The sequence below is a fragment of the Coregonus clupeaformis genome, chromosome 19, assembly GCF_020615455.1.
Source record: "Coregonus clupeaformis isolate EN_2021a chromosome 19, ASM2061545v1, whole genome shotgun sequence".
NCBI classification, from domain to species: Eukaryota; Metazoa; Chordata; class Actinopteri; order Salmoniformes; family Salmonidae; genus Coregonus; species Coregonus clupeaformis.
The window spans coordinates 34697560-34724995 of NC_059210.1; the positions used below are offsets into that span (position 1 = coordinate 34697560).

The window sequence follows — 27436 nt, forward strand, 5'->3', positions numbered from 1 at the left end:
GCTCGGTCCTCCCCTCCTGCTCCGTGGCTTGACGATTCATTGCGAGCTCACAGAACAGGGCTACGGGCAGCCGAGCGGAAATGGAGGAAAACTAGACTCCCTGCGGACCTGTCATCTTTCCACTCCCTCCTCTGTACATTCTCTTCCTCCGTTTCTGCTGCTAAAGCCACTTTCTACCACTCTAAATTTCAAGCCTCTGCCTCTAACCCTAGGAAGCTCTTTGCCACCTTCTCCTCCCTGCTGAATCCTCCGCCTCCTCCCCCTCCCTCCTCCCTCTCTGTGGATGACTTCGTCAACCATTTTGAAAAGAAGGTTGACGACATCCGATCCTCATTTATTAAGTCAAATGACACCTCTGGTCCTGCTCTCACTGACCTACCCTATGCTTTGACTTCTCTCTCCCCTCTCTCTCCAGATGAAATCTTGCGACTTGTGACGGCCGGCCGCCCAACAACCTGCCCGCTTGACCCTATCCCCTCCTCTCTTCTCCAGACCATTTCCGACCTTCTCCCTTACCTCACCTCGCTCATCAGCTCATCCTTGTCCGCTGGCTATGTCCCTTCCATCTTCAAGAAAGCGAGAGTTGCACCCCTCCTCAAAAAACCTACACTCGATCCCTCCGATGTCAACAACTACAGACCAGTATCCCTTATTTCTTTTCTCTCCAAAACTCTTGAGCGTGCCGTCTATAGCCAACTCTCCTGCTATCTCTCTCAGAATGACCTTCTTGATCCAAACCAGTCAGGTTTCAAGACTGGTCATTCAACTGAGACTGCTCTTCTCTGTGTCACGGAGGCTCTCCGCACTGCTAAAGCTAACTCTCTCTCCTCTGCTCTCATCCTTCTAGACCTCTCTGCTGCCTTTGATACTGTGAACCATCAGATCCTCCTCTCCACCCTCTCCGAGTTGGGCATCTCTGGCGCGGCTCACTTTTGGATTGCGTCCTACCTGACAGGTCGCTCCTACCAGGTGGCGTGGCGAGAATCTGTCTCCGCACCACGTGCTCTCACCACTGGTGTCCCCCAGGGCTCAGTTCTAGGCCCTCTCCTATTCTCTCTATACACCAAGTCACTTGGCTCTGTCATATCCTCACATGGTCTCTCCTATCATTTCTATGCAGACGACACACAATTAATCTTCTCCTTTCCCCCTTCTGATAACCAGGTGGTGAATCGCATCTCTGCATGTCTGGCAGACATATCAGTGTGGATTTCGGATCACCACCTCAAGCTGAACCTCGGCAAGACGGAGCTGCTCTTCCTTCCGGGGAAGGACTGCCCGCTCCATGATCTCGCCATCACGGTTGACAACTCCGTTGTGTCCTCCACCCAGAGTGTAAAAAACCTTGGCGTGACCCTGGACAACACCCTGTCGTTCTCCGCTAACATCAAAGCGGTGACCCGATCCTGTATGTTCATGCTCTACAACATTCGCAGAGTATGACCCTACCTTTCACAGGAAGCGGCACAGGTCCTAATCCAGGCACTTGTCATCTCCCGTCTGGATTACTACAACTCGCTTTTGTCTGGGCTCCCTGCCTGTGCCATTAAACCCCTACAACTCATCCAGAACGCTGCAGCCCGTCTGGTGTTCAAACTTCCCAAGTTCTCTCACGTCACCCCGCTCCTCCGCACACTCCACTGGCTTCCAGTTGAAGCTTGCATCTGCTACAAGACCATGGTGCTTGCCTACGGAGCTGTGAGGGGAACGGCACCTCCTTTCCTTCAGGCTCTGATCAGTCCCTACACCCAAACGAGGGCATTGCGTTCTTCCACCTCTGGCCTGCTGGTCCCCCTACCTCTGCGGAAGCACAGTTCCCGCTCAGCCCAGTCAAAACTGTTCGCTGCTCTGGCACCCCCATGGTGGAACAAGCTCCCCCACGACGCCAGGACAGCGAAGTCACTGACCACCTTCCGGAGACACTTGAAACCCTACCTCTTTAAGGAATACCTGGGATAGTATAAAAGTAATCCTTCTACCCCCACCCTCACAAAATAAAAAAAAATAATAATAATAATTATTATTATAATAAATAAATAAAAAATGTAATAAAAAAAATATATATATATATATATATATATATAAATATATATACAGTGAGGGAAAAAAGTATTTGATCCCCTGCTGATTTTGTACGTTTGCCCACTGACAAAGAAATGATCAGTCTATAATTTTAATGGTAGGTTTATTTGAACAGTGAGAGACAGAATAACAACAAAAAAATCCAGAAAAAAGCATGTCAAAAATGTTATAAATTGATTTGCATTTTAATGAGGGAAATAAGTATTTGACCCCCTCTCAATCAGAAAGATTTCTGGCTCCCAGGTGTCTTTTATACAGGTAACAAGCTGAGATTAGGAGCACACTCTTAAAGGGAGTGCTCCTAATCTCAATTTGTTACCTGTATAAAAGACACCTGTCCACAGAAGCAATCAATCAATCAGATTCCAAACTCTCCACCATGGCCAAGACCAAAGAGCTCTCCAAGGATGTCAGGGACAAGATTGTAGACCTACACAAGGCTGGAATGGGCTACAAGACCATTGCCAAGCAGCTTGGTGAGAAGGTGAAAACAGTTGGTGCGATTATTCGCAAATGGAAGAAACACAAAAGAACTGTCAATCTCCCTCAGCCTGGGGCTCCATGCAAGATCTCACCTTGTGGAGTTGCAATGATCATGAGAGCGGTGAGGAATCAGCCCAGAACTACACGGGAGGATCTTGTCAATGATCTCAAGGCAGCTGAGACCATAGTCACCAAGAAAACAATTGGTAACACACTACGCCGTGAAGGACTGAAATTCTGCAGCGCCCGCAAGGTCCCCCTGCTCAAGAAAGCACATATACAGGCCGGTCTGAAGTTTGCCAATGAACATCTGAATGATTCAGAGGAGAACTGGGTGAAAGTGTTGTGTTCAGATGAGACCAAAATCGAGCTCTTTGGCATCAACTCAACTCGCCGTGTTTGGAGGAGGAGGAATTCTGCCTATGACCCCAAGAACACCATCCCCACTGTCAAACATGGAGGTGGAAACATTATCCTTTGGGGCTGTTTTTCTGCTAAGGGGACAGGACAACTTCACCGCATCAAAGGGACGATGGACCGTCAAATCTTGGGTGAGAACCTCCTTCCCTCAGCCAGGGCATTGAAAATGGGTCGTGGATGGGTATTCCAGCATGACAATGACCCAATACACACTGCCAAGGCAACAAAGGAGTGGCTCAAGAAGAAGCACATTAAGGTCTCCAGACCTTAATCCCATAGAAAATCTGTGGAGGGAGCTGAAGGTTCGAGTTGCCAAACATCAGGCTCGTACCCTTAATGACTTGGAGAAGATCTGCAAAGAGGAGTGGGACAAAATCCCTCCTGAGATGTGTGCAAACCTGGTGGCCAACTACAAGAAACGTCTGACTTCTGTGATTGCCAACAAGGCTTTTGCCACCAAGTACTAAGTCATGTTTTGCAGAGGGGTCAAATACTTATTTCCCTCATTAAAATGCAAATCAATTCATAAAATTTTTGACATGCGTTTTTCTGGATTTTTTTGTTGTTATTCTGTCTCTCACTGTTCAAATAAACCTACCATTAAAATTATAGACTGATCATGTCTTTGTCAGTGGGCAAACGTACAAAATCAGCAGGGGATCAAATACTTTTTTCCCTCACTGTATATATATAAAACAAATGAAAATTTAAAATATACTCTAAAAGTTAACAAATAAAAAAATATAAATAAATAAAACAATTGTAAAGTGGTTGTCCCACTGGCTATCATAAGGTGAATGCACCAATTTGTAAGTAAATGTAATGTAAATGTAGAATAAGGAATCACATTGGCTCTATTCATGGTATTTCTATTTGCCATGTTCGAGAACGTTTTGCAACTGAACGTGGCCTAGTTGTCACCTCACCCCTTACACCTGAGCTGGGCATCGTAGAGATTACTGATGATCTACACATCAATTATAAAAAAAATGTGAATCTACACAGTGCATTCTTTAACTTGGGCTGATTACCTTCGTGAATGAGTGGAATGTCATTGGGATCCATAGAGAGTATAATCCTTATAATAAAACAGCATAACATACAGTAGTCTTTTTTAGGAAGCCATTCATATTTTATGTTCCTGTGTTATGTGTTTTAGATAGTATATATGTATGTGCAACTACAGCAACCTAGTTATTCTGCAACCATTGTGTTCATTCTGTCCCTTAGTGCTTGAACACAGCTGAATATGTAGAAAGACAATGAAGACAATGAGGGATATCATTATGTAATTCCTGGAAATAATTGTGTTTGGGATTTAGCATGCTTCCAGATGCCTCTCACGTAGCCTAACTCTGTGACGTCAGCATTGGTCTCTCTCTCTCTCTCTCTCTCTCTCTCTCTCTCTCTCTCTCTCTCTCTCTCTCTCTCTCTCTCTCTCTCTCTCTCTCTCTCTCTCTCTCTCTCTCTCTCTCTCTCTCTCTGTGTGTGTCTGTTTCTCTCTATTTCATTCATGTTCACCCCTCCTCTTCTTTGATTACCCCCTCCCCTCTCTTTCCTCGGTCTTGTTCACCCCTCACCTTTCTCTCTCTCCCTCTATCTCTCTCGCTCTCCCTCTCCCTCCCACTATCTCTCTCCCCCTCTCTCACTCCCTCCTTCTCTCCCTACCACCTCTAGCAGGTTGTCTGCTCTGTACGGACAAACTGTCTCACATTCAGCCTCAGCTGTCCTCTTGCAAGGTCGACTGAAATCTACAGAGATAGGAATAGCAGGACTCCGCTCTAGTCTGTGTGTGTGAGTGTGTGTGTGTGTGAGGCGCCGGTGTGTGTTTTGTGTCTTTGTGGTGTGTGTTCCAGAGGAGCTGTGCAGCGTTTTGCACGTGAGAGCGATTAGACAAAGCCAGCCTGGCAAGCAGACGCGGGTGTCAAGGATGTGTTTTGGAGACTGCAGGGGAACAGGATGCAGGAATTTGTTACCAGCGAGCTCTCCGCTGGCAATGCTGCTTCTTAGAAACTCAGAGAGAAAAGGGTGCTGCTGTTTCCCTCTAACTGGACTATAATTACCCTCTGTCTCTCTCCCTCCTTTCTTCTCCCTCTCCCTTCTTTCTCTCTGGATCTGGTATTGGGAGCCAGGATGTGAAATAGAGGAACTAAGAGAGCAGAGGTCACATTCTAACTCGTCGAGACCTGCTGCTGGAAATACAGCAGTGTCCTACAAAGAAAGAACATGCTCTGAGAGATTCTCTCTCCTTTTTTCTTGTTGTCCTCCTCCTCTTTCTCCCTTTCTTCCTCATCCTGTTCCTGTGGTGAGTTCCTCCGTAGAGTCCCGGTTCCACCATGTCCTTGGCGTTCTGTGGGAACGAGAACAACTCGTTGGCGTACAACGTGGACAGCGGCGTTCTCAACAACGGTTGCTTCCTGGACGCGCTCAACGTGGTCCCGCACATCTTCCTGCTCTTCATCACCTTCCCCATCCTCTTCATCGGTGAGTGTTACCACGAGGTGAGAGCCCCACGGCCCCACCACACATACAGCAACCACAAGGGCGGGTAATACACGGACGCACGCACACACACACACACGCCCAAGCATAACTGTCCTATGGCAGCTCGTTACTGAGCCATTCACTCCGTTACTGTATGCTTATGTTGCAATGAAATGAACTGTAATGACTGGTAATCAGTGATGGTGGTGGTGGTGGTGGTGGTGGTGATGATGATGATGATGATGATGATGAAGATGATGTCAACATATGCCAGAAGGCGTGTACCTAAGACCTAGTCCCTAAGATCATAAATTATTACTGAGCCTCTCCCATGTGCTCCACTTTTTTAATTTAACTAACGATGCATTCATTCATTTTGCATAGAAATATAAAGTCCACGGTACAGTTTATAATATATGCCATTTAGCAGGAGCTTTTATCCAAAGTGACTTACAGTCATGTGTGCATACATTTTACGTATTGGTGGCCCCAGGATTCGAACCCATAATCCTGGCCTTGCAAGCGCCATGATCAACTAACTGAGCCATACAGGACCACTGTATAAAGTATACAGTGTGTCCCCTATGATAAAACCATTAACATTCTAATGGGAACATGACCCTAGATGAAGCATGGTGGGGGTGGGTGGCTTGGACATATTCCAAGAAACCTCTCGTTGTGGGAAGCATTTTTATTTTTGACAAACAAATGTGACCTTTCTGCTGGAATTTAGGCCTAGCGAGCAGGAGCTGGAACCTGTAGGGTCGGGTTACACATCCCTGCTCGCCTCCCAGTCTGTTCCACCTGGCTACCCCCTCCAATTCCACTGGTGTCACCATCACTGTGTGACCGGCCGACCACCTCCGTGTCATCAATGTGTGACAAGTTCACTGTGTCCCCGTCCCTGTTGTTAAAGTGATTGTAATTTGCTGAGACATTCTTCGGGTGTTATCATCATTCCTAGACCCGTTTTGTGTTCCTGTGACTGCTGGTAAAGTGACTAATGTGCTTGTCTATGTGTCATCAGTGTGTGACTGACCAATTCTCTATGTCCCTGTGACACTGTTAGAGGGAGGCTACATTACATCTGAAATGGAACCCTATTCCCTTTTACAGTGCTCCACTGGCTCTGGAAAACATAAGTGTATTCTATAGTGAATAGGGTGCCATACCAGACTTACCCCAAAACTACAAAGGACTGGGATAAAAACCATTACCTTAGAAGGAAGTTAAAAGATGGAGCTAGTACATAGAGAGAGAGAAAGATAGATATAGAGCGGGTGGGGGAGAGAGAGAGAGAGAGAGAGAGAGAGGGGGAGATGAGAGATGAAAAAGACAGAAAAACACAAAGACAGGAATAGAGAAGTAGAGAGAATGACTGTAAACTGACGCTAATGGCTATAGGATAAACTCATAAACCCCCAGGGACCACTGCGGAGGTGAAAGACATGCTGATAAAAATTATTTACAGATCTCTGCATCTTTCTGACTCTCTCTCTCTCTCTCCCTGTTTCTTTCTGCTTCTTTCAGTCTCGTTTCTCTTTCTCTGTTTCTCCAGCATTCAATTAATCTATCTTTCAACCTATTTTTCCTTCTTTCTTCCTCTCGTCCTCTTCCTACTCTCTCTCTCTCTCTCTCTCTCTCTCTCTCTCTCTCTCTCTCTCTCTCTCTCTCTCTCTCTCGCTCATTCATCCTCCCTGTCACCTTGAGCCAGTGGGAGAATCTCAATTGCATTTCCTTGATCCCTTGCATCCTCTCGGGTCCTCAAAACCCATTGGATGAGAAGGTCAGAGGTGCCTTGTGACCTTGAGAGATTAATCTCCCACTCAGCCATGGGCGTCGCAATGTTTGCAGAGCTTCAGTTACACACACAGAATACTTGTGTGTGTGTGTGTGTGTGTGCCAGCAGTGCAGGGTGATTAACTTACCTCCCGACAGGTATTATAATGTAATTGGTAGGGAGGTGTTGTTGGGAGCAGCAGTTGGATGCATTGCTAATGAAACCCATCGCAATTTGATTATTATATACATTTAATGATATAAGCATTTGGTCAGTTAGGACCAGGTTTTGTGTTTGATAACCCAGAAGTACAGCAAAATAAGCTGTTACTGTCACGAGTGTCAGTGTAATGCGGTGGATCGAAGTCAGGCGCAGGACACAGAACTCTATGAAAACGTACTTTACTGAATAAGTAAAGAAACCAATACAAAATACCTCCACACAGGGAGGAACAAACCCGCTCACCAAACGACACACGAAACGAAAAACAAACACGCACAAAACACAATGGGAGCCACAGGGTTAAATAGGGAAGGAGTAATTACATGATGGGAAACAGGTGTGTGACAATCAGACAACAACAGGTAGAACATAGAAAATAGATCGGCAGTAGCTAGTATTCCGGTGATGACGAATGCCAAAGCCTGGAGGAGGGGCAGCCTCGGCAGAATCTGTGACAGTACCCCCCCCGGCCTCAGGGACGGCCAGGAGGACGCGGTGCGGGGCGAGTCGGATGACTGCGGTGGAAATCCCTCAACATGGAGGGATCGTACCCTCCGGACCGTACCCCTCCCACTCCACAAGATACTGCAGGCCTCCCACCCGACGCCTCGAATCCAAGATGGAACGGACCGAGTACGCCGGTGCCCCCTCGATGTCCAGTGGGGGCGGAGGAACCTCCCGTATCTCAGACTCCTGGAGTGGACCAGCTACCACCGGCCTGAGGAGAGACACATGGAATGAGGGGTTAATATGATAATCAGGAGGAAGCTGTAACCTATAGCATACCTCGTTCAATCTCCTCAGGACTTTGAATGGCCCCACAAACCGCCGACCCAGCTTCCGGCAGGTCCCCCTGGGCATACCCTGGAGCCTCACTGCGGTGGTGGTCGGCGCTCGCCTTTTGCCGCCCGATGGCCTGTTGCAGGCGCACATGGGCAGCGTTCCAGGTCTCCTGCGAGCGCCGAAACCATTCATCCACCGCAGTTGCCTCGATCAGGCTCTGATGCCAAGGTGCCAGAACCAGCTGATAACCTAATACACACTGGAATGGAGTAAGGTTAGTGGAGGAGTGGCGGAGTGAGTTTTGAGCCATCTCTGCACAGGGGAGGAAAACCGACCACTCCCCCCGCCGGTCCTGGCAATACGACCTCAGAAACCTACCCACCTCCTGGTTGACTCACTCCACCTGCCCGTTACTTTCGGGGTGAAACCCTGAGGTCAGGCTGACCGAGACTCCCAGACGTTCCATGAACGCCCTCCAGACTCTCGAGGTGAACTGGGAACCCCGATCAGACACTATATCCTCAGGTACCCCATAGTGCCGGAAGACGTGTGTAAATAGGGCCTCAGCAGTCTGTAGGGCCGTAGAGAACTGGGCAGAGGAATGAGGCAGCAGGACTTAGAAAACCGATCCACAACAACCAGGATCGTGGTGTTCCCTTGTGAGGGGGGAAGATCCATCACGAAGTCCACCGATAGGTGGGACCATGGTCGTTGTGGAACGGGTAGGGGTTGCAATTTCGTTCTGGGCAGGTGTCTAGGAGCCTTACACTGGGCGCACACTGAGCAGGAGGAAACATAAACCTGCACGTCCTTAGCTAAGGTGGGCCACCAGTACTTCCCACTAAGACAATGTACTGTCCGACCGATGCCAGGATGACCAGAGGAGGGTGACGTGTGAGCCCAATAGATCAAACGATCGCAGACCTCCAGCGGGATGTACACACGACCCTCTGGACACTGGGGAGGAGTGGGTTCGTTACGCAACGCCCGCTCGATGTCCGCGTCCACCTCCCACACCACCGGTGCCACCAGACACGACGCCGGAAGTATGGGAGTGGGCTCCACGGAACTCTCCTCCGTGTCATACAGTCGGGACAGACCATCTGCCTTAGTGTTCTGGGAACCTGGCCTGTAAAAAAGGGTGAAATCAAAACGGGCGAGAAACATGGACCACCTTGCCTGGCGAGCGTTTAATCTCCTCGCCGCCCGGATGTGCTCCAGATTGCGGTGGTCAGTCAAAATGAGAAAAGGGTGTTTAGCCCCCTCAAGCCAATGTCTCCACGCTTTCAGGGCTTGGACCACAGCCAACAGCTCCCGGTCCTCCACATCATAGTTGCGCTCCGCCGGGCTGAGCTTCTTCGAAAAGAACGCACAGGGGCGGAGCTTGGGTGGTGTGCCCGAGCGCTGGGAAAGTACAGCACCTATCCCAGCCTCCGAAGCCAAGGAGGGATCCGGATGAGCCAGCACTGGAGCCGAGGTAAACCGGTTTTTCAGATGACTGAACGCCCTGTCCGCCTCAGCTGACCACCGCAGACGCACCGGTCCCCCCTTCAGCAACGAGGTAATGGGAGCCGCTACCTGACCAAAGCCCCGGATAAACCTCCGGTAGTAATTGGCAAACACCAAAAATCGCTGCACCTCCTTCACCGTGGTTGGAGTCGCCCAATTACGCAGGCCGAAATGAGGTCACTCTCCATCCTCACCCCAGACGCGGACATGTGGTACCCTAGGAAGGAGATGGACTCCTGGAAGAACAGGCATTTCTCCGCCTTGGCATACAGGTCATGCTTCAACAGTCGTCCAAGCACTTTACGCATGCTCGGCCCGTGTAGCGGAGTATATGAGAATGTGATCTATATACACCACTACACCCTGTCTGTGCAGATCCCTGAAAATCTAATCGACAAAGGATTGAAAGACTGATGGAGCATTCATCAACCCGTATGGCATGAAGAGGTACTCATAGTGTCCTGAGATAGTACTGAATGCCGTCTTCCACTCATCTCCCTCCCGGATACGCACCAGGTTGTACGCGCTCCTGAGATCCAATTTCGTGAAGAAGCGCGCCCCGTGCAATAACTCTGTCATACAAGCTATCAGAGGTAATGGATAGCTGTACTTGACGGTGATCTGATTAAGACCACGGTAATCAATGCACGGGCGTAACCCACCATCCTTCTTCACGAAAAAGTAAACTTGAGGAAACAGGTGAAGTGAAAGGTCGAATTTATCCCTATCTCAGAGATTCGGAGACATATGTTTCCATAGCCGCCTTCTCCTCCTGTGACAGAGGGTACACGTGACTCCGTGGAAGTGCAGCGCCCACCTGGAGATTTATCGCACAATCCCCTGGACGATGGGGTGGTAATTTAGTCGCCCTCTTTTTACTGAAGGCGAGAGCCAAATCGGCATACTCAGAAGGAATGTGCATTGTGGAGACCTGGTTTGGACTCTCCACCGTAGTAGCCCCTAAGGAAACCCCTACACACCTCCCTGAGCACTGACTGGACCATCCCTTGAGAGCCCTCTGTTGCCAAGAAATAGTGGGGTCATGAGTGGTTAACCAGGGAAGTCCCAACATCACAGGAAACGCAGGAGAATCAATCAGATAGAGACTAATCCTCTCCTCATGACCCCCCTGCGTCCTCATTAAGAGTGGTGCGGTGACCTCCCTGATTAGGCCTGACCCTAACGGGCGACTATCTAATGCATGTACAGGGAAGGGCACATCAACACGAACAGTGGGAATCCCTAAACTAAGTGAATACTGACGATCAATAAAATTCCCAGCTGCGCCTGAATCTACTAGAGCCTTATGCTGGGAATGAGGAGAAAACTCTGGGAAAACAACCTCAATACACAGCTGACCAACAGGGTGCTCTGGGTGAGTCGGGTGCTTACTCACCTGAGATGGTCGACCAGTGCTCTGCCTACTGCCTCGAATCCCGGGGACCCTCCCCAGCACCGACCCGCAGTGTGTCCTCTGCGGCCACAGTTGGTGCAGGGGATGGCCCCTCTCCTGGTCTCCCTAAGCGCCGCACCTCTGAGCTCCATGGGGGTAGGGTCGGAGGTGTTGGGAGATGGAATGGACGGGCCCTGATCAGAACGTCCGCGGGTCTCCAACAGGTTATCCAGCCTGATGGACATCTCCATCAGTTGGTCCAGGTTGAGGTTGGTATCCCTGCAGGCCAGTTCCCGCCGAACGTCCCCCTCTCATTCCATCCTGCGCTGGCTGCCAGAGTCTTGAACTCCAGCGCAAAGTCCTGGGCGCTCCTCCTCTCCTGTCTTAGATGGAACAGACGCTCGCCTGCCGCTCTCCCCTCCGGTGAATGATCGAATACTGCCCGGAAGCGGCGGGTGAAATCCTCGTAGCGGACAGATGTAGCATCAATTCCTCCCCACTCGGCATGGCCCACTCGAGTGCCTTCCCCGACAGACAGGAGATGAGGGCGGACACGCTCTCGTATCCCGAGGGCGCCGGGTGAATGGTGGCCAGGTAGAGCTCTACCTGGAGAAGGAAACCCTGACACCCGGCTGGTGTACCGTCATATGCCCTCGGGAGCGAGAGCCGAATCCCACTGGACCCAGGTGGCGAAGGGGTGGACAGTGGTATGGGTGGTTGAGTGGTTGGAGGAGGTGTAGGAAAGCCACCTCTCTCACATCGGTCCATAGCATTTACCACTCTCTCCATAGCGGTGCCGAGAGCCTGGATCATGCTCTCCTGTCGTTGAACGCATTCCTCCATCGATCCGGACTGACTGGCTGTACCTGCTGACTCCATTTTGGTGCGTGTTTCTGTCACGAGTGTCAGTGTAATGCGGTGGATCGAAGTCAGGCGCAGGACACAGAACTCTATGAAAACGTACTTTACTGAATAAGTAAAGAAACCAATACAAAATACCTCCACACAGGGAGGAACAAACCCGCTCACCAAACGACACACGAAACGAAAAACAAACACGCACAAAACACAATGGGAGCCACCCGGTTAAATAGGGAAGGAGTGATGGGAAACAGGTGTGTGACAATCAGACAACAACAGGTAGAACATAGATCGGCAGTAGCTAGTATTCCGGTGACGACGAACGCCGAAGCCTGCCCGAGCAAGGAGGAGGGGCAGCCTCGGCAGAATCCGTCACAGATACGCTCCTTTTAAAAGCATGAAGGTAGATGTAACTGACCGGTGGGTACTGCCTGGCTCAACACCACAGTAGCCCATTGAGCTAAAGTCCTAGGTGTTAGCTTTTAGGAGCTTACTGTAATAAAAATACATACTCCAGCAACACTGGTGGTCTAGATGCGTTCTGAAGAAGGTTGTTTGACCGAAACATTGGTAAATAAGATCCATTAATTGTCGGAAACATCTAGATCACCAATGTGCTGGAGTTTGTTTTTATGAAGCTACATTTTTCTCCATGCACCTAGCAGCACGTAAGGTGTGTGAGCTTTTAAGAGCTAAATAAAAAAAATAAGAGCTAACTGGAATAGCGGTCTCAGGCAAGGTACAGTAGCTTTGTTCTGTCTCTGTCTAGACAGGCCTAGCTGCAGGTACCGGAGGGTGACCCACCTCACAGTGAAGTCCTTGACAGACTTGCCACTGGTTGCCACTGACTCCCCTTTGATGACCTTTAATCTAGTCCTACTCCTGTGACTCACAGGACTCACAGGGACAACTTTCTTGTTTTTCAAGGTTGTACTGCGAGTCAGTAGAATTGATCCTATCAGCTATTAAGCCAAGGTCATGAATTGGATATCCAGAGTAATACACCTGAAGGGGACTTTGTGTGTCCCCTCCACAGTCTCTACGTGAATCAATAGTCTGAAGTGTCTTCCAGTGGAGGCTGCTGAGGGGAGGACGGCTCATAATAATGTCTGGAAAGGAGCTAATGGAATGGCATCAAACACTTGGAACCCATATGTCTGATGTATTTGATACATTTTTACATTTACATTTTAGTCATTTAGCAGACGCTCTTATCCAGAGCGACTTACAGTTAGTGAGTGCATACATTTTTCATACCATTCCACTAATTCCGCTCCAGCCATTACCACGAGCCTGTCCTCCCCAATTAAGGTGCCACCAACCTCTTGTAGTGTCTTCTTTTAGGCCGGTATTTTATCTGATCAGTGCTAGATCCATCTTATAGCACGCTTGACAATTAAAGGTAATTTTTGATTGAGCCAACATATGCAGCGTTTACCATGAATGCGGTCTCCGCGAACTCGGAAACATTGCCTTTAGAATGTGCATAGCTGAAAAAGCTAGATCGGATTGAATCCCGGCCGTAGACAAGTAAAATGTGTAATATTATTGCGGATGCTTAGTTGGGAATTGACTCACCTTCCCAGCAGATCAGATAAAGGAGGGATGGAAGCCAAGTTAGACGGACGGCACGCTGTTCTCTGAAGTTAACTTCCTGTTTCCTGTCTTATTGTTGTGTTTGCTGTGTTCTGTAAGGCTGGGGCAGCCAGAGCTCCAAGGTGCACATCCACCACAGCACCTGGCTGCACTTCCCTGGTCACAACCTGCGCTGGCTCCTCACCTTCATCCTCCTCTTCGTCCTGGTCTGTGAGATCGCAGAGGGCATCGTCTCTGATGGGTGAGTCCATTCCCCCTGCTCTTCTACTGGAATTATGCCCATGTTTGACATCACCGACCCCCAGTACATTACAACGACCATACACCTCCATAACATTGAACAAGATTGAATCTTTAGCAAAGTTAGCAGTGTCATCACAGACTTCTCAACTCCTCTGCTCCTCTCAATGACTGCTTCTGCTGTAAACTGTACTATTTTCATAACTCTCCACCATTCCCCCCACCTAGCTCACTAGGTTCTCTTCCTCGTCTGCACTTCTACCTTACCTACTTTGAGTGACAGCACTGCCGACCCTTTCTCCATTTAGTCTTCAACTTATCTGTCTCTCCCTCTTCCTCTCCTCACTCCACAATCCAATATTGTGTGATTCACGATTGTAGGTTAAATAATTACAGAAAATCAATCAGAGCCTTTACATTAATTTGCCTCTGTTGTCTCTCTCTGTCTCTTTCTCCCCTCCTCCCTCTGGCTTTCACCTCTTCTCTTTCTTCTTCTGTCCTTGTATGTTCTCCTCCTCTCATGTTGGTTGCCCACGCATGTCCCCTATAGTCCCCTACACATTGATTACTTTAGGATTGACTGTCGACGCTGAGAGCATCTCCTATGTGTTTGTGAATTGATTGGAAGAGCTCTCCTCTTGCACTTTCACCCTAGAATACCATTCACTATAACACAATGTCTGCTTGCAGCTTTTATATGGCATTGAGTGTGTGAATAGAATGGTTTTAACTGCTCCAATTGGGATGTGTGTTTGTGTGTGTGTGCGGCTGTGCATGTGTTTGTGTGTGTGTGTGTGTATTAAACCCCTTCTGTCCTGTGTGTGTTCTCCCAGGTTCACCCAGTCCCTCCACCTGCACCTGTACATGCCTGCAGGCCTGGCCTTCATGGCTGGGATCACCTCCATCATCTACTACCACAACATCGAGACCTCCAACTTCCCCAAGCTACTGTTAGGTAGTGCTCCTTACATTTTTTCAAAGCACTTTACAGAGTGTGTGTGTATTCATACAGTGTGTGTGCGTGTGTGCGTCCGTGCATGCTAATTATGCCAGAATGGTCACCACACTTCAATGCGCAGCTCACCTCACTCTAGTGTTAAACATCCAAACCTCCAATTTCAACTGCTGAAGTCTGCCTCCCTGTAGAAGATGTCCCCAATTACTGTGTGTGTCAGAGCAACCTCTTGCTAGGCTTTACTGAATGGTGGATACGTACAATGAGCAATTCAAATGTAATGTAAAAGTATTTTGTACAGTATGTGGTTTTGTCTAAACCATAGGCATTAAGAATGTAATGTTAATCCAGATGCATGGTTCATTATATTCAGATGAGATGGGTTTTGCTCTAAAGCAGGGGTATTCAACTCTTACCCTACGAGGTCCGGAGCCTGCTGGTTTTCTGTTCTACCTGATAATTAATTGCACACACCTGGTGTCCCAGGTCTAAATCAGTCCCTGATTACAGGGGAACAATTTAAAAAAGCAGTGGAACTAGCTTCAAGGTCCAGAGTTGAGTTTGGGGGTTCTAAAGGTTATAGGCAATACAATTAAAGTGTAATTACATTATTCTGATTGAATGGATATTAATTATACTGCAGTTCGAGGTAGAAACCAAAGTTATAGAATATTCAATGTGTGTCCGCCGAGCAGGAGTCAGAGATCTAATTTGTGTAATGTTTGTATTCTTGTGTATTCCAAACCGATATTAGGTTGAAATTAGATTGTTTTTTTAAATACTTTGTACTGTAGTTATTCTCATACAGTGGGGAGAACAAGTATTTGATACACTGCCGATTTTGCAGGTTTTCCTACTTACAAAGCATGTAGAGGTCTGTAATTTTTATCATAGGTACACTTCAACTGTGAGAGACGGAATCTAAAACAAAAATCCAGAAAATCACATTGTATGATTTTCAGTAATTAATTTCTCACAGTTGAAGTGTACCTATGATAAAAATTACAGACCTCTACAAGCTTTGTAAGTAGGAAAACCTGCAAAATCGCAGTGTATCAAATACTTGTTCTCCCCACTGTAAATCAGTTAGATTAAATAAGGCCATAGAAATGTAATTTAATGTTGAACATATTTCATTTTTTGAAAAGTGAGGCGAGCGAGCGAAAAAATACAATATCGACCTTAGTTCACTAATCCGAAGATGTTTGCCTGTAGGGGAGGCTAAAATAGGTATAGTTCAGCCATAATCTGAAATGAAGTTGTTGTGTATCTTTACTTGAAGTGAATGAGTACATTATTTGACTATAATCTTGCAATTTTTCTGAACAACTTTAAATAAAATCAGATTTGTTTTTCTAAAAATAAAATAAAAAGTGAAGGGGGCATCCATTTAATTACATTTTAAGTAGTGATACAAATGTCTGCTGAGAATATTAAGATATACTGTACTGAAAAAAGGATGCTCCCATGACATGGTACTGTTGAGATTCTGCACAGCAAATTCTCCAGTGTTAAATCAACACTGACAGTTTTAAATTTAACACTGATCCAGCGTCTATACACTGTAAAAAAAAATTGGGGAAATGATTTTCACATAAAAATGCAGGCTTCTGGTTCTGCTTCAATGTTTGAATACCTAACTTCATTTTTAGGTGCTCAGAAAGCATGACATTCGAAAATGCTAATTAAGTGATAATGCCCAAGAAGCCGGTGTTTGGAGGATATATTGCCAATATATCCTCCAAACACCGGCTTTGAGGGAATTATCACTTTTATACAATGGGTTACCAACATATTCAAATAATGATTGATATATTTTCATAAAAAACGTTATTTTGATTAATTTATTCAAACTATTTCATCCTTCCACAAGATATAGTCCTGACACAAATCTAGAGTTGCTACCCAAGCCGGCTGGTTGTTCGTTCTATCAGTTCGGTTGCCAGAGACGCGACGCAGTCGTTCAGTCTTTTTGTTCTGTATCTATGGACGCAACCCAGTCGTTTGTTCTAAATGGTCCATTGCCATACTGGCTGGCAACCTTCTTATCTCTCGCTTTCTAGCTAGCCAACTATGGCTAACTTACAGTCACGTCAAACAATGCTGCAAAGTGGCTGCATTTGCGTTTGTTTAAGCTGTTTTCTAGTGACATTTATTTGGATACATCCATAACAATGAGCTAATGATGCAAGATTTCGCCTGACATAGAAAATGGGCTCTCTTGTCAGGACACTGTTGTTCAGAGGAGCTTGCCAACAGCACAGTTAACACAATCACTTCAAACTGAAGCTGGAAAGACAGCAAACTAGCTGCACTTCGTTTCGTTTGACCTGTTTTCTATTGGTTGTTCTTTAAAAGTGCTTTCCTCTCAATCTTAAATAAGCATGCCCCATTCAAAAAATTCAGAACTAAGAACAGATATAGCCCCTGGTTCTCCTCAGACTTGACTGCCCTTGACCAGCACAAAAACATCCTGTGGCGTACTGCATTAGCATCGAACAGCCCTCGCGATTTGCAACTTTTTAGGGAAGTCAGGAACCAATATACACAATCAGTTAGGAAAGCAAAGGCTAGCATTTTCAAACAGAAATGTGCATCCTGTAGCACTAACTCCAAAAAGTTTTGGGACACTGTAAAGTCCATGGAAAATAAGAGCACCTCCTCCCAACTGCCCACTGCACTGAGGCTAGGAAACACTGTCACCACCGATAAATCTACAATAATCAAGAATTTCAACAAGCATTTTGATACGGCTGGCCATGCTTTCCACCTGGCTACCAATACCCAGACCACCAGCTCTGCACCCTCCGCTGCAACTTGCCCATGCCCCCCCCCCCCCACCTCGCTTCTCCTTCACACAAATTCAGACAGCTGATGTTCTGAAAGAGCTGAAAAATCTGGACCCCTACAAATCAGCTGGGCTAGACAATCTGGACCCTTTCTAAAATTAGCCGCCGAAATTGTCGCAACCCTATTACTAGCCTGTTCAACCTCTCTTTCGTAACGTCTGAGATCCCCAGAGATTGGAAAGCTGCCGTGGTCATCCCCCTCTTCAAAGGGGGTGACACTAGATCCAAACTGTTATAGACCTATATCCATCCTGCCCTGCCTTTCGAAAGTATTTGAAAGCCAAGTTAACAAACAGATCTCCGACCATTTCGAATCCCACCGTACCTTCTCTGCTATGCAATCCGGTTTCCGAGCTGGTCATGGGTGCACCCCAGCCACGCTCAAGGTCCTAAACGATATTATAAACGCGATCGATAAAAGACAGTACTGCGCAGCCGTCTTCATCAACCTGGCCAAGGCTTTCGACTCTGTCAACCAACGCATTCTTATTGGCAGACTAAATAGCCTTGGTTTCTCTAATGACTGCCTCGCCTGGTTCACCAACTACTTCTCAGATAGAGTTCAATGTGTCAAATCGGAGGGCCTGTTGTCTGGACCTCTGGCCGTCTCTATGAGGGTGCCACAGGGTTAAATTCTCGGGCCGACTCTATTCTCTGTGTATATCAATGATGTCGCTCTTGCTGCTGGTGACGCTCGGATCCACCTCTATGCGGACGACACCATTTTGTATACATCTTGCCCTTCATTGGACACTGTGCTAACAAACCTCCAAACGAGCTTCAACGCCATACAACACTCCTTCCGTAGCCTCCAACTGTCAAGAATGCTGTAGGTGGGTGTAGTGGTGGAATCAAGCGCAGGACACCGAAGTATAGTCCAAAAGACTTTAGTTCAAATTCCAACAAGGAAAATACGAACAAAACTTGCCCGAAGGCGAAACTACGCACGAAGGCGACAAAAACAAAAGGCGCACTAAACATGTGCGTAAATGCTCCAACACAGTGGAGTGAAGCTCAACCGAGCGAAAGCAAATACAAGCACAACACACGACAGAAATAATCACACACAAACACAGACACACCCAACGAGACTTAAATAGAACACTAATGAGGACTAACTAGACACAGGTGTACAACATCAAGACCAAACCAAACGAACCTGAAACATACATCGGTGGCAGCTAGTACTCCGGGGACGACGACCGCCGATGCCTGCCCGAACCAGGAGGAGGAGCAGCCTCGGCCGAAACCGTGACAGTACCCCCCCTTGACGCGCGGCTCCAGCCGTGCGCCGACCCGGCCTCGGGGACGACCAGGAGGACGCGGAGCAGGGCGCGCGGGATGGTCCCGGTGGAACTCCGACAGGAGAGATGGGTCTAGGATGTCCCTCCGCGGCACCCAGCACCGCTCCTCCGGGCCGTACCCCTCCCACTCCACGAGATACTGGAGACCCCCATCCGGCGTCTGGAGTCCAAGATGGACCGAACGGTGTACGCCGGAGCCCCCTCGATGTCCAATGGGGGCGGAGGAGTCTCTCCTATCTCATTGTCCTGGAGTGGACCAGCTACCACCGGCCTGAGAAGAGACACATGGAACGAGGGGTTAATATTCTTATATTCAACAGGTAGATGTAACCTATAACACACCTCGTTCAATCTTCTCAGGACTTTAAAGGGCCCCACAAACCGCCCGACCCAGCTTCCCGGCAGGGCAGGCGGAGGGGCAGGTTTCTGCAGAGAGCCAGACTCGATCTCCGGGTGCGTACACCGGCCCCTCACTGCGGTGGAGATCGGCGCTCGCCTTGTGACGAAGGACGGCCCGCTGCAGGTGGACGTGGGCAGCGTTCCATGTCTCTTCTGAGCGCCTCATCCAATCATCCACCGCAGGGGCCTCGATCTGGCTCTGCTGCCATGGTGCCAGAACCGGCTGGTAACCCAATACATTGGAAAGGGGTTAGGTTAGTAGAGGAGTGGCGGAGAGAGTTCTGGGCCATCTCGGCCCAGGGAATGTAACGCGCCCACTCCTCAGGCCGGTCCTGGCAATCGACCTCAGAAACCTACCCACATCCTGGTTAACACGTTCTACCTGCCCGTTACTCTCCGGGTGGTACCCCGAGGTAAGGCTAACTGAGACCCCCAAACGCTCCATAAACGCTCTCCACACACGGGAGGTAAACTGAGGGCCTCGATCAGACACTATATCCTCGGGGACCCCGTAATGCCGGAAGACGTGGGTAAATAGGGGCCTCAGCGGTCTGTAGGGCAGTAGGAAGACCCGACATAGGGAGAAGACGACAGGCCTTAGAGAACCGGTCCACAACGACCAGGATGGTGGTATTCCCCTGAGAGAGGGAAGGTCTGTTACAAAATCCACCGAGAGGTGGGACCATGGTCGTTGTGGAACGGGTAGGGGCTGTAACTTACCCCTGGGCAGATGTCGGGCGCCTTACACTGGGCACACACCGAGCAGGAGGAGACGTAAACCCTCACATCCCTAGCCAAAGTAGGCCACCAGTATTTAGTGCTAAGGCAATGCACTGTCCGGCCAATACCCGGATGTCCAGAGGAGGGTGACGTGTGAGCCCAGTAGATGAGTCGATCCCGAATCTCGAGCGGAACGTACCTCCGACCCTCAGGACATTGTGGAGGGCTGGGGTCTGTACGCAACGCTCGCTCGATCTCGGCATCGACCTCCCACACCACCGGTGCCACAAGGCAAGACTCCGGTAGTATGGGAGTAGGCTCAACGGACCTCTCCTCCGTGTCATACCGCCGGGACAGTGCATCTGCCTTACCATTCTGGGACCCAGGGATGTACGTGATTTTAAATACGAACCTGGTGAGAAACATACTCCATCGAGCCTGGCGAGGTTCAGTCTCCTCGCTGCCCGGATGTACTCCAGGTTCCGATGGTCAGTCAAAATGAGGAAAGGGTGTTGAGCCCCCCTCAAGCCAATGCCTCCACACCTTAAGGGCTTGAACTACAGCTAACAGCTCCCTGTCCCCAACGTCATAGTTACGCTCCGCCTGGCTGAGCTTTTTGGAGTAAAAAGCACAGGGGCGGAGTTTAGGTGGCGAGCCGGACCGTTGAGAGAGAACGGCCCCTATACCAGCCTCAGACGCGTCCACCTCAACCTGAAATGGAATTGTGGGATCCGGATGCGCCAGCACCGGAGCCGACGTAAACAGGTCCTTCAGTCTCCCAAAGGCCCTGTCCGCATCAGCTGACCACTGCAGGCGCACCGGACCCCCCTTCAGAAGGGACGTGATGAGAGCTGCCACCTGTCCAAAACCCCGGATAAACCTCCGGTAGTAATTCGCAAAGTCCAAGAACTGCTGCACCTCTTTTACAGTGGTTGGAGTTTGCCAATTACGCACAGCGGACACACGATCCACCTCCATTCTCACCCCTGACGCGGACAACCGATAACCCAAAAAGGAGACCGACTCCTGGAAAAACAGACATTTCTCTGCCTTGACATATAGGTCGTGCTCCAACAGCCTCCTCAATACATCGTCGCACCAGGGTTATATGCTCGGCTCGGGTAGACGAGTACACCAGAATATCATCAATGTACACGACCACCCCTTGTCCCTGCATATCCCGGAAAATGTCATCTACGAAGGATTGGAAGACTGATGGAGCATTCATCAACCCATATGGCATGACAAGATACTCGAAATGACCTGACGTGGTACTAAACGCCGTTTTCCATTCATCGCCCTCCCTAATGCGCACCAAGTTATACGCGCTCCTGAGATCCAATTTTGTGAAAAACCGCGCCCCATGCAATGACTCCGTCATGGTCGCAATCAGAGGGAGTGGATAACTGTATTTCACAGTAATCTGATTGAGACCACGGTAATCAATGCACGGCGCAACCCTCCATCTTTCTTTTTCACAAAAAAGAAACTCAAGAGGCGGGGGAAATGGAAGGCCGAATGTATCCCTGTCTCAAAGATTCGGCTATGTAAGTCTCCATAGCTTTCCTCTCCTCTTGAGACAAAGGATACACATGGCTCCGTGGGAGCGCTGCTCCTGCCTGGAGATCAATCGCACAATCCCCCTGTCTATGGGGAGGCAACTGCGTCGCCCTAGTTTTGCTAAACACAAGAGCTAAATCCCCCATATTCAGGCGGAATGTGCAGTGCGGGCACTTGGTTTGGACTTTCCACCGAAGTCGCCCCCACGGAAACACCCAGACATCGCCCCTCACACTGAGCAGACCACCCATCGAGAGCCCTCTGTTGCCACGAAATAGCAGGGTTATGGGTGCTTAACCAGGGAATCCCCAGCACCACTGGGTACGCAGGAGAGTCGATCAGATACAGCTGTATAGTCTCTTCATGACCCCCCTGCGCACACATCCTAAGTGGCGCTGTGACCTCCCTGATCAACCCCGACCCCAACGGGCGGCTATCTAAGGCATGTACGGAAAAGGTTTGTCAACAGGTAGGAGAGGGATCCCTAACTCTAAACAAAACTTTCGATCAACAAAATTCCCAGCTGCGCCTGAATCTACTAGCGCCTTATGCTGGGAATGAGGTGCAACCTGTGGAAAACCAACAGGTATACAAAAGTGCGCAACAGAAAGCTCTGGGTAAGCGGGCGTCTACTCACCTGGGAGGCCCCCCAGTGCGTGGCCCATTGTCCTCTCCCTCGGAGAACCCTCCCCAGCACCTGGCCGCAGTGTGCCCTCCACGACCGCACTTGGTGCAGGAGACAGGCCCCCTCGGGCTCTTCCTCCTCCGCTCTCTAGCGCCAGCGCCCCCGAGCTCCATGGGGCACGGCTCGGAGGCGCTGGAGGGTGAAATGGACGGACCCCCCTCGGAACGTCCGCGGGTAGCTAGCAGGTTATCCAGCCTGATGGACATGTCGACCAACTGGTCGAACGAGAGGCTGGTGTCCCTACAGGCCAGCTCCCGACGGACGTCCTCGCGAAGACTACATCTGTAGTGATCGACGAGAGCCCGCTCATTCCACCCTGCATCTGCTGCTAGAGTACGGAATTCTAGGGCGAACTCCTGGGCACTCCTCCTCCCCTGCCGGAGGAAGACCAGACGCTCCCCCGCCGCTTTCCCCTCCGGGGGATGGTCAAACACCGCCCTGAAGCGGCGGGAGAACTCGTCGTAGGTGATGGTATCCGCGTCGATCCTCCTCCACTCCCGCGTTGGCCCATTCCAACGCCTTCCCGGAAAGGCAGGAGATCAGGCGGACACGCTCTCATGTCCCGAGGGCGCCGGGTGCACGGTGGCCAGGTACAGCTCCACCTGGAGAAGGAATCCCTGACACCCGGCCGCGGTCCCATCGTAGGCCCTCGGGAGCGAGAGTCGAACTCCTCGGGGTTCGGACGGGAATGGGCTGACTGACCGATGGTGCTGGCAGGGAGGATGGCGGTGGAGGAGTCCCCCAGCCTCGGATGGTGGTGATCACCTCCTGCAGTGCGGACCCCATCTGCAGGATCTGGTCATTTTGTTCACGGACCTTGTCCTCCAGCGTCGCCTGGGCTGCTGCGGCTCCTGCTGATTCCATTCTTGAAGGTGTGTGATTCTGTCAAGAATGCTGTAGGTGGGTGTAGTGGTGGAATCAAGCGCAGGACACCGAAGTATAGTCCAAAAGACTTTAGTTCAAATTCCAACAAGGAAAATACGAACAAAACTTGCCCGAAGGCGAAACTACGCACGAAGGCGACAAAAACAAAAGGCGCACTAAACATGTGCGTAAACGCTCCAACACAGTGGAGTGAAGCTCAACCGAGCGAAAGCAAATACAAGCACAACACACGACAGAAATAATCACACACAAACACAGACACACCCAACGAGACTTAAATAGAACACTAATGAGGACTAACTAGACACAGGTGTACAACATCAAGACCAAACCAAACGAACATGAAACATAGATCGGTGGCAGCTAGTACTCCGGGGACGACGACCGCCGATGCCTGCCCGAACCAGGAGGAGGAGCAGCCTCGGCCGAAACCGTGACACCAACTGCTCTTAAACACTAGTAAATCTAAATGCATGCTCTTCAACCGAACGCTGCTTGCACCCGCCCACCCGACTAGAATCACTACTCTCGGCGGGTCTGACCTAGAGTATGTGGACAACTACAAATACCTAGGTGTCTGGTTAGACTGTAAACTCTCCTTCCAGACTCACATTAAGCATCTCCAATCAAAAGTTAGATCTAGAATCGTCTTCCTATTTCGCAACAAAGCCTCCTTCACTCATGCTGCCAAACATGCCCTCATAAAACTGACTATCCTACCGATCCTTGACTTCGGCGATGTCATTTTCAAAATAGCCTCCAACACTCTACTCAGCAAATTGGATGTAGTCTATCACAGTGCCATCCGTTTTGTCACCAAAGCCCCATATACTACCCACCATTGTGACCTGTACACTCTTGTTGGCTGGCCCTCACTACATATTCGTCGCCAAACCCACTAGCTCCAGGTCATCTATAAATCACTGCTAGGCAAATCCCCGTCTTATCTTAGCTCACTGGTCACCATAGCAACACCCACCCGTAGTCTGCGCTCCAGCAGGTATATCTCACTGGTTAGCCCCAAAGCCAACACAGACTATTTGCACTGCCCCCCCCACACCATCTTTTTACGCTGCTGCTACTCTGTTAATTATTTATGCATAGTCACTTTATCTCTACCCACATGTACATATTACTTCAACTACCTCAACTAGCCGGTGCCCCCGCACATTGACTCTGCACCGGTACCCCCCTGTAGCCTCCCTACTGTTATTTTATTTTACTTCTGCTCTTTTTTTCTCAACACTTTTTTGTTGTTGTTTTATTTTACTTTTTTATTAAAAATAAATGCGCTGTTGGTTAAGGCATTTCACTGTACAACAGTAGGCACCTGTTGTATTCGGCGCATGTGGCCAATAAAATTTGATTTGATTTGATCCTTTGGCCGCCATTCCTTCCAGTTCTCTGCTGCCAATGACTGGAACGAACTGCAACAATCTCTGAAGCTGGAGACTCTTATCTCCCTCACTAACTTTAAGCATCAGTTGTCAGAGCACCTTACCGATCACTGCACATGTACACAGCCCATCTGAAATTAGCCCACCCAACTACCTCATTCCTATATTGTTATTTATTTTGCTATTTTGCACCCCAGTATCTCTATTTGCACATAATCTCTTGCACATCTAGCATTCCAGTGTTAATACGAAATTGTAACTATTTTGCACTATGGCCTATTTATTGCCTTACCTCCATAACTTACTACATTCGCACACACTGTATATATTTTTTCTGTTTTTTTGACTTTCTGTTTTGTTTACCCCCCATATGTAACTCTGTGTTGTTGTTTTTATCGCACTGCTTTGCTTTATCTTGGCCAGGTCGCAGTTGTAAATGAGAACTTGTTCTCAACTGGCTTACCTGGTTAAATAAAGGTTAAATAAATAAAATAAAAAAATATATATATATATCCATAGAAATTATGCTTATTCATGATTTCAACTGGCTGAGAAACGCTGTCTGCCTGTCTGTCTCGTCCCGACTCCATGTTCATTACTATGGGACAGCTGGTGATCGAATTTGAGTATTGAAACAATGTTGCAAATGTCGGGGAGACAAATCTCCGCTGTTGAAAACTAAATGTTAGTCTAAAGTACATTTAATTTCTAGCAACAACTTGCCATATGGCTATGTTTTTTAGAGGATTGTGGGTAATGCAAAATGTTTAGACTTATAATACTTTTACACCATGTTATATGCATGTTTGAAGAAAGAACAAAAATATATTTCTATATTAATATTAATGTAATGGATCATGAAAAACAGATATCAAAACCGTCGGGCAAATTGACATTCAAAGATGAGACCACCCCATCCCCACCATCGACAAAGTCATATGCACAACATTGGAAAGAAAATCTAGTTGTTTCAACTAAATATTATTAAGTGACTGGTTCCACAGTCTTTTTTGGTTTACAAAATTTTTTGATCTCAGTGTTACCTAAACTTAACATTATTAGTTGGGCCAAACTTAACTCTAACTTGAGGGAACTTTGGCAAAAACTTAGTCAATTTAAAATTATGTTTGTTCATTCAACTATAAATTATTATTTAGGATTGTTTTGTTTTCTTTAGGTGTCACGCCCTGGCCTTGAGAGGCTGGTTGTCTTTAGTTGGTTTGGTCAGGGCGTGAGGATCTATGTTAAAATGTCTATGTTTAGGATCTAGATGTGTTGTTTCTATGTTTGGCCGAGTGTGATTCCCAATCAGAGACAGCTGTCGCTCGTTGTCTCTGATTGGGGATCATACTTAAGTAGCCTGTTTGCCTACCTTAGTTGTGGGAACTTGTTCCGTGTTAGGCTTGTATGTGTTTAGCCTGAGGACTTCACGTTACGTTGTTTCTTGTTTTGTTTATGTTTATTGAGTTAAATAAACATGTACGCTTTTCACGCTGCACCTTGGTCTGACCCGTCTCTCAACGTTGGTGACATTAGGTAACACTTGGACAGAAAAGTAAATGGGGAAAAAAAGGCTGTGGAACCAGTTACTTAATAATAATTAGTTGAAACAACTGAATTTATGTTGTTTTTTTTTGTCAATCCTTAAAGGGAAATTTCACAATTCTTTCAACTTCTTTTCATCATCTCCAGCACCACCCCAACATCAACATACACTACATTACCAAAAGTATGTAGACACCTGCTCGTCGAACATCTCATTCCAAAATCATGGTCATTAATATGGAGTTGGTCCCCCATTTGCTGCTATAACAGCCTCCACTCTTCTGGGAAGGCTTTCCACTAGATGTTGGAACATTGCTGCAGGGACTTGCTTCCATTCAGCCACAAGAGCATTAGTGAGGTCGGGCACTGATGTTAGGCGATTAGGCCTGGCTCGCAGTCGGAGTTCCAATTCATCCCAAAGGTGTTCGATGGGGTTGAGGTCAGGGCTCTGTGCAGGCCAGTCAAGTTCTTCCACACCGATCTCGACAAACCATTTCTGTATGGACCTTGCTTTGTGCATGGGGGCATTGTCATGCTGAAACAGGAAAGAGCCTTCCCCAAACTGTTGCCACAAAGTTGGAAGCACAGAATCGTCTAGAATGTCATTGTATGCTGTAGCGTTAAGATTTCCCTTCACTGGAACTAAGGGGCCTAGCCCAAACCATGAAAAACAGCCCCAGACCATTATTCCACCTCCACCAAACTTTACAGTTGGCACTATGCATTGGGGCAGGTAGCGTTCTCCTGGCATCCGCCAAACCCAGATTTGTCCGTTGGACTGCCAGATGTTGAAGCGTGATTAATCACTCCAGAGAATGCGTTTCCACTGCTCCAGAATCCAATGGCGGCAAGCTTTACACCACTCCAGCCGACGATTGGCATTGCGCATGGTGATCTTAGGCTTGTGTGCGGCTGCTCGGCCATGGAAACCCATTTCATGAAGCTCCCGACTAACAGTTATTGTGCTGACGTTGCTTCCAGAGGCATTTGGAACTCGGTAGTGAGTGTTGCAACCGAGGACAGACGATTGTTACGTGCTACGCGCTTCAGCACTCGGCGGTCCCGTTCTGTGAGTTTGTGTGGCCTACCACTTCGCGGCTAAGCCGTTGTTGCTCCTAGAAGTTTCCACATCACAATAACAGCACGTACAGTTGACCGGGGCAGCTCTAGCAGGGCAGACATTTGACGAACTAACTTGTTGGAAAGGTGGCATCCTATGACGGTGCCACGTGGAAAGTCAATGAGCTCTTCAGTAAGGCCATTCTACTGCCTATGTTGCTTATG

The 27436-nt window shown here is 48.4% G+C and overlaps 1 protein-coding gene across 6 annotated transcripts in view; it reads left to right on the forward strand.

Moving 5' to 3' along the window:
* Positions 1 to 27436, forward strand: part of LOC121532059 (ATP-binding cassette sub-family C member 8-like) — a 168425-nt gene that overhangs the window by 23161 nt on the left and 117828 nt on the right. For all 6 annotated transcript variants that reach the window (XM_045227177.1, XM_045227178.1, XM_045227180.1 and 3 more), the window contains exons 2-4: positions 5307 to 5469; positions 13713 to 13854; positions 14687 to 14808. In XM_045227177.1, the coding sequence (XP_045083112.1) occupies positions 5307 to 5469; positions 13713 to 13854; positions 14687 to 14808 (427 nt within the window). The remainder of the gene's footprint in view (positions 1 to 5306; positions 5470 to 13712; positions 13855 to 14686; positions 14809 to 27436) is intronic.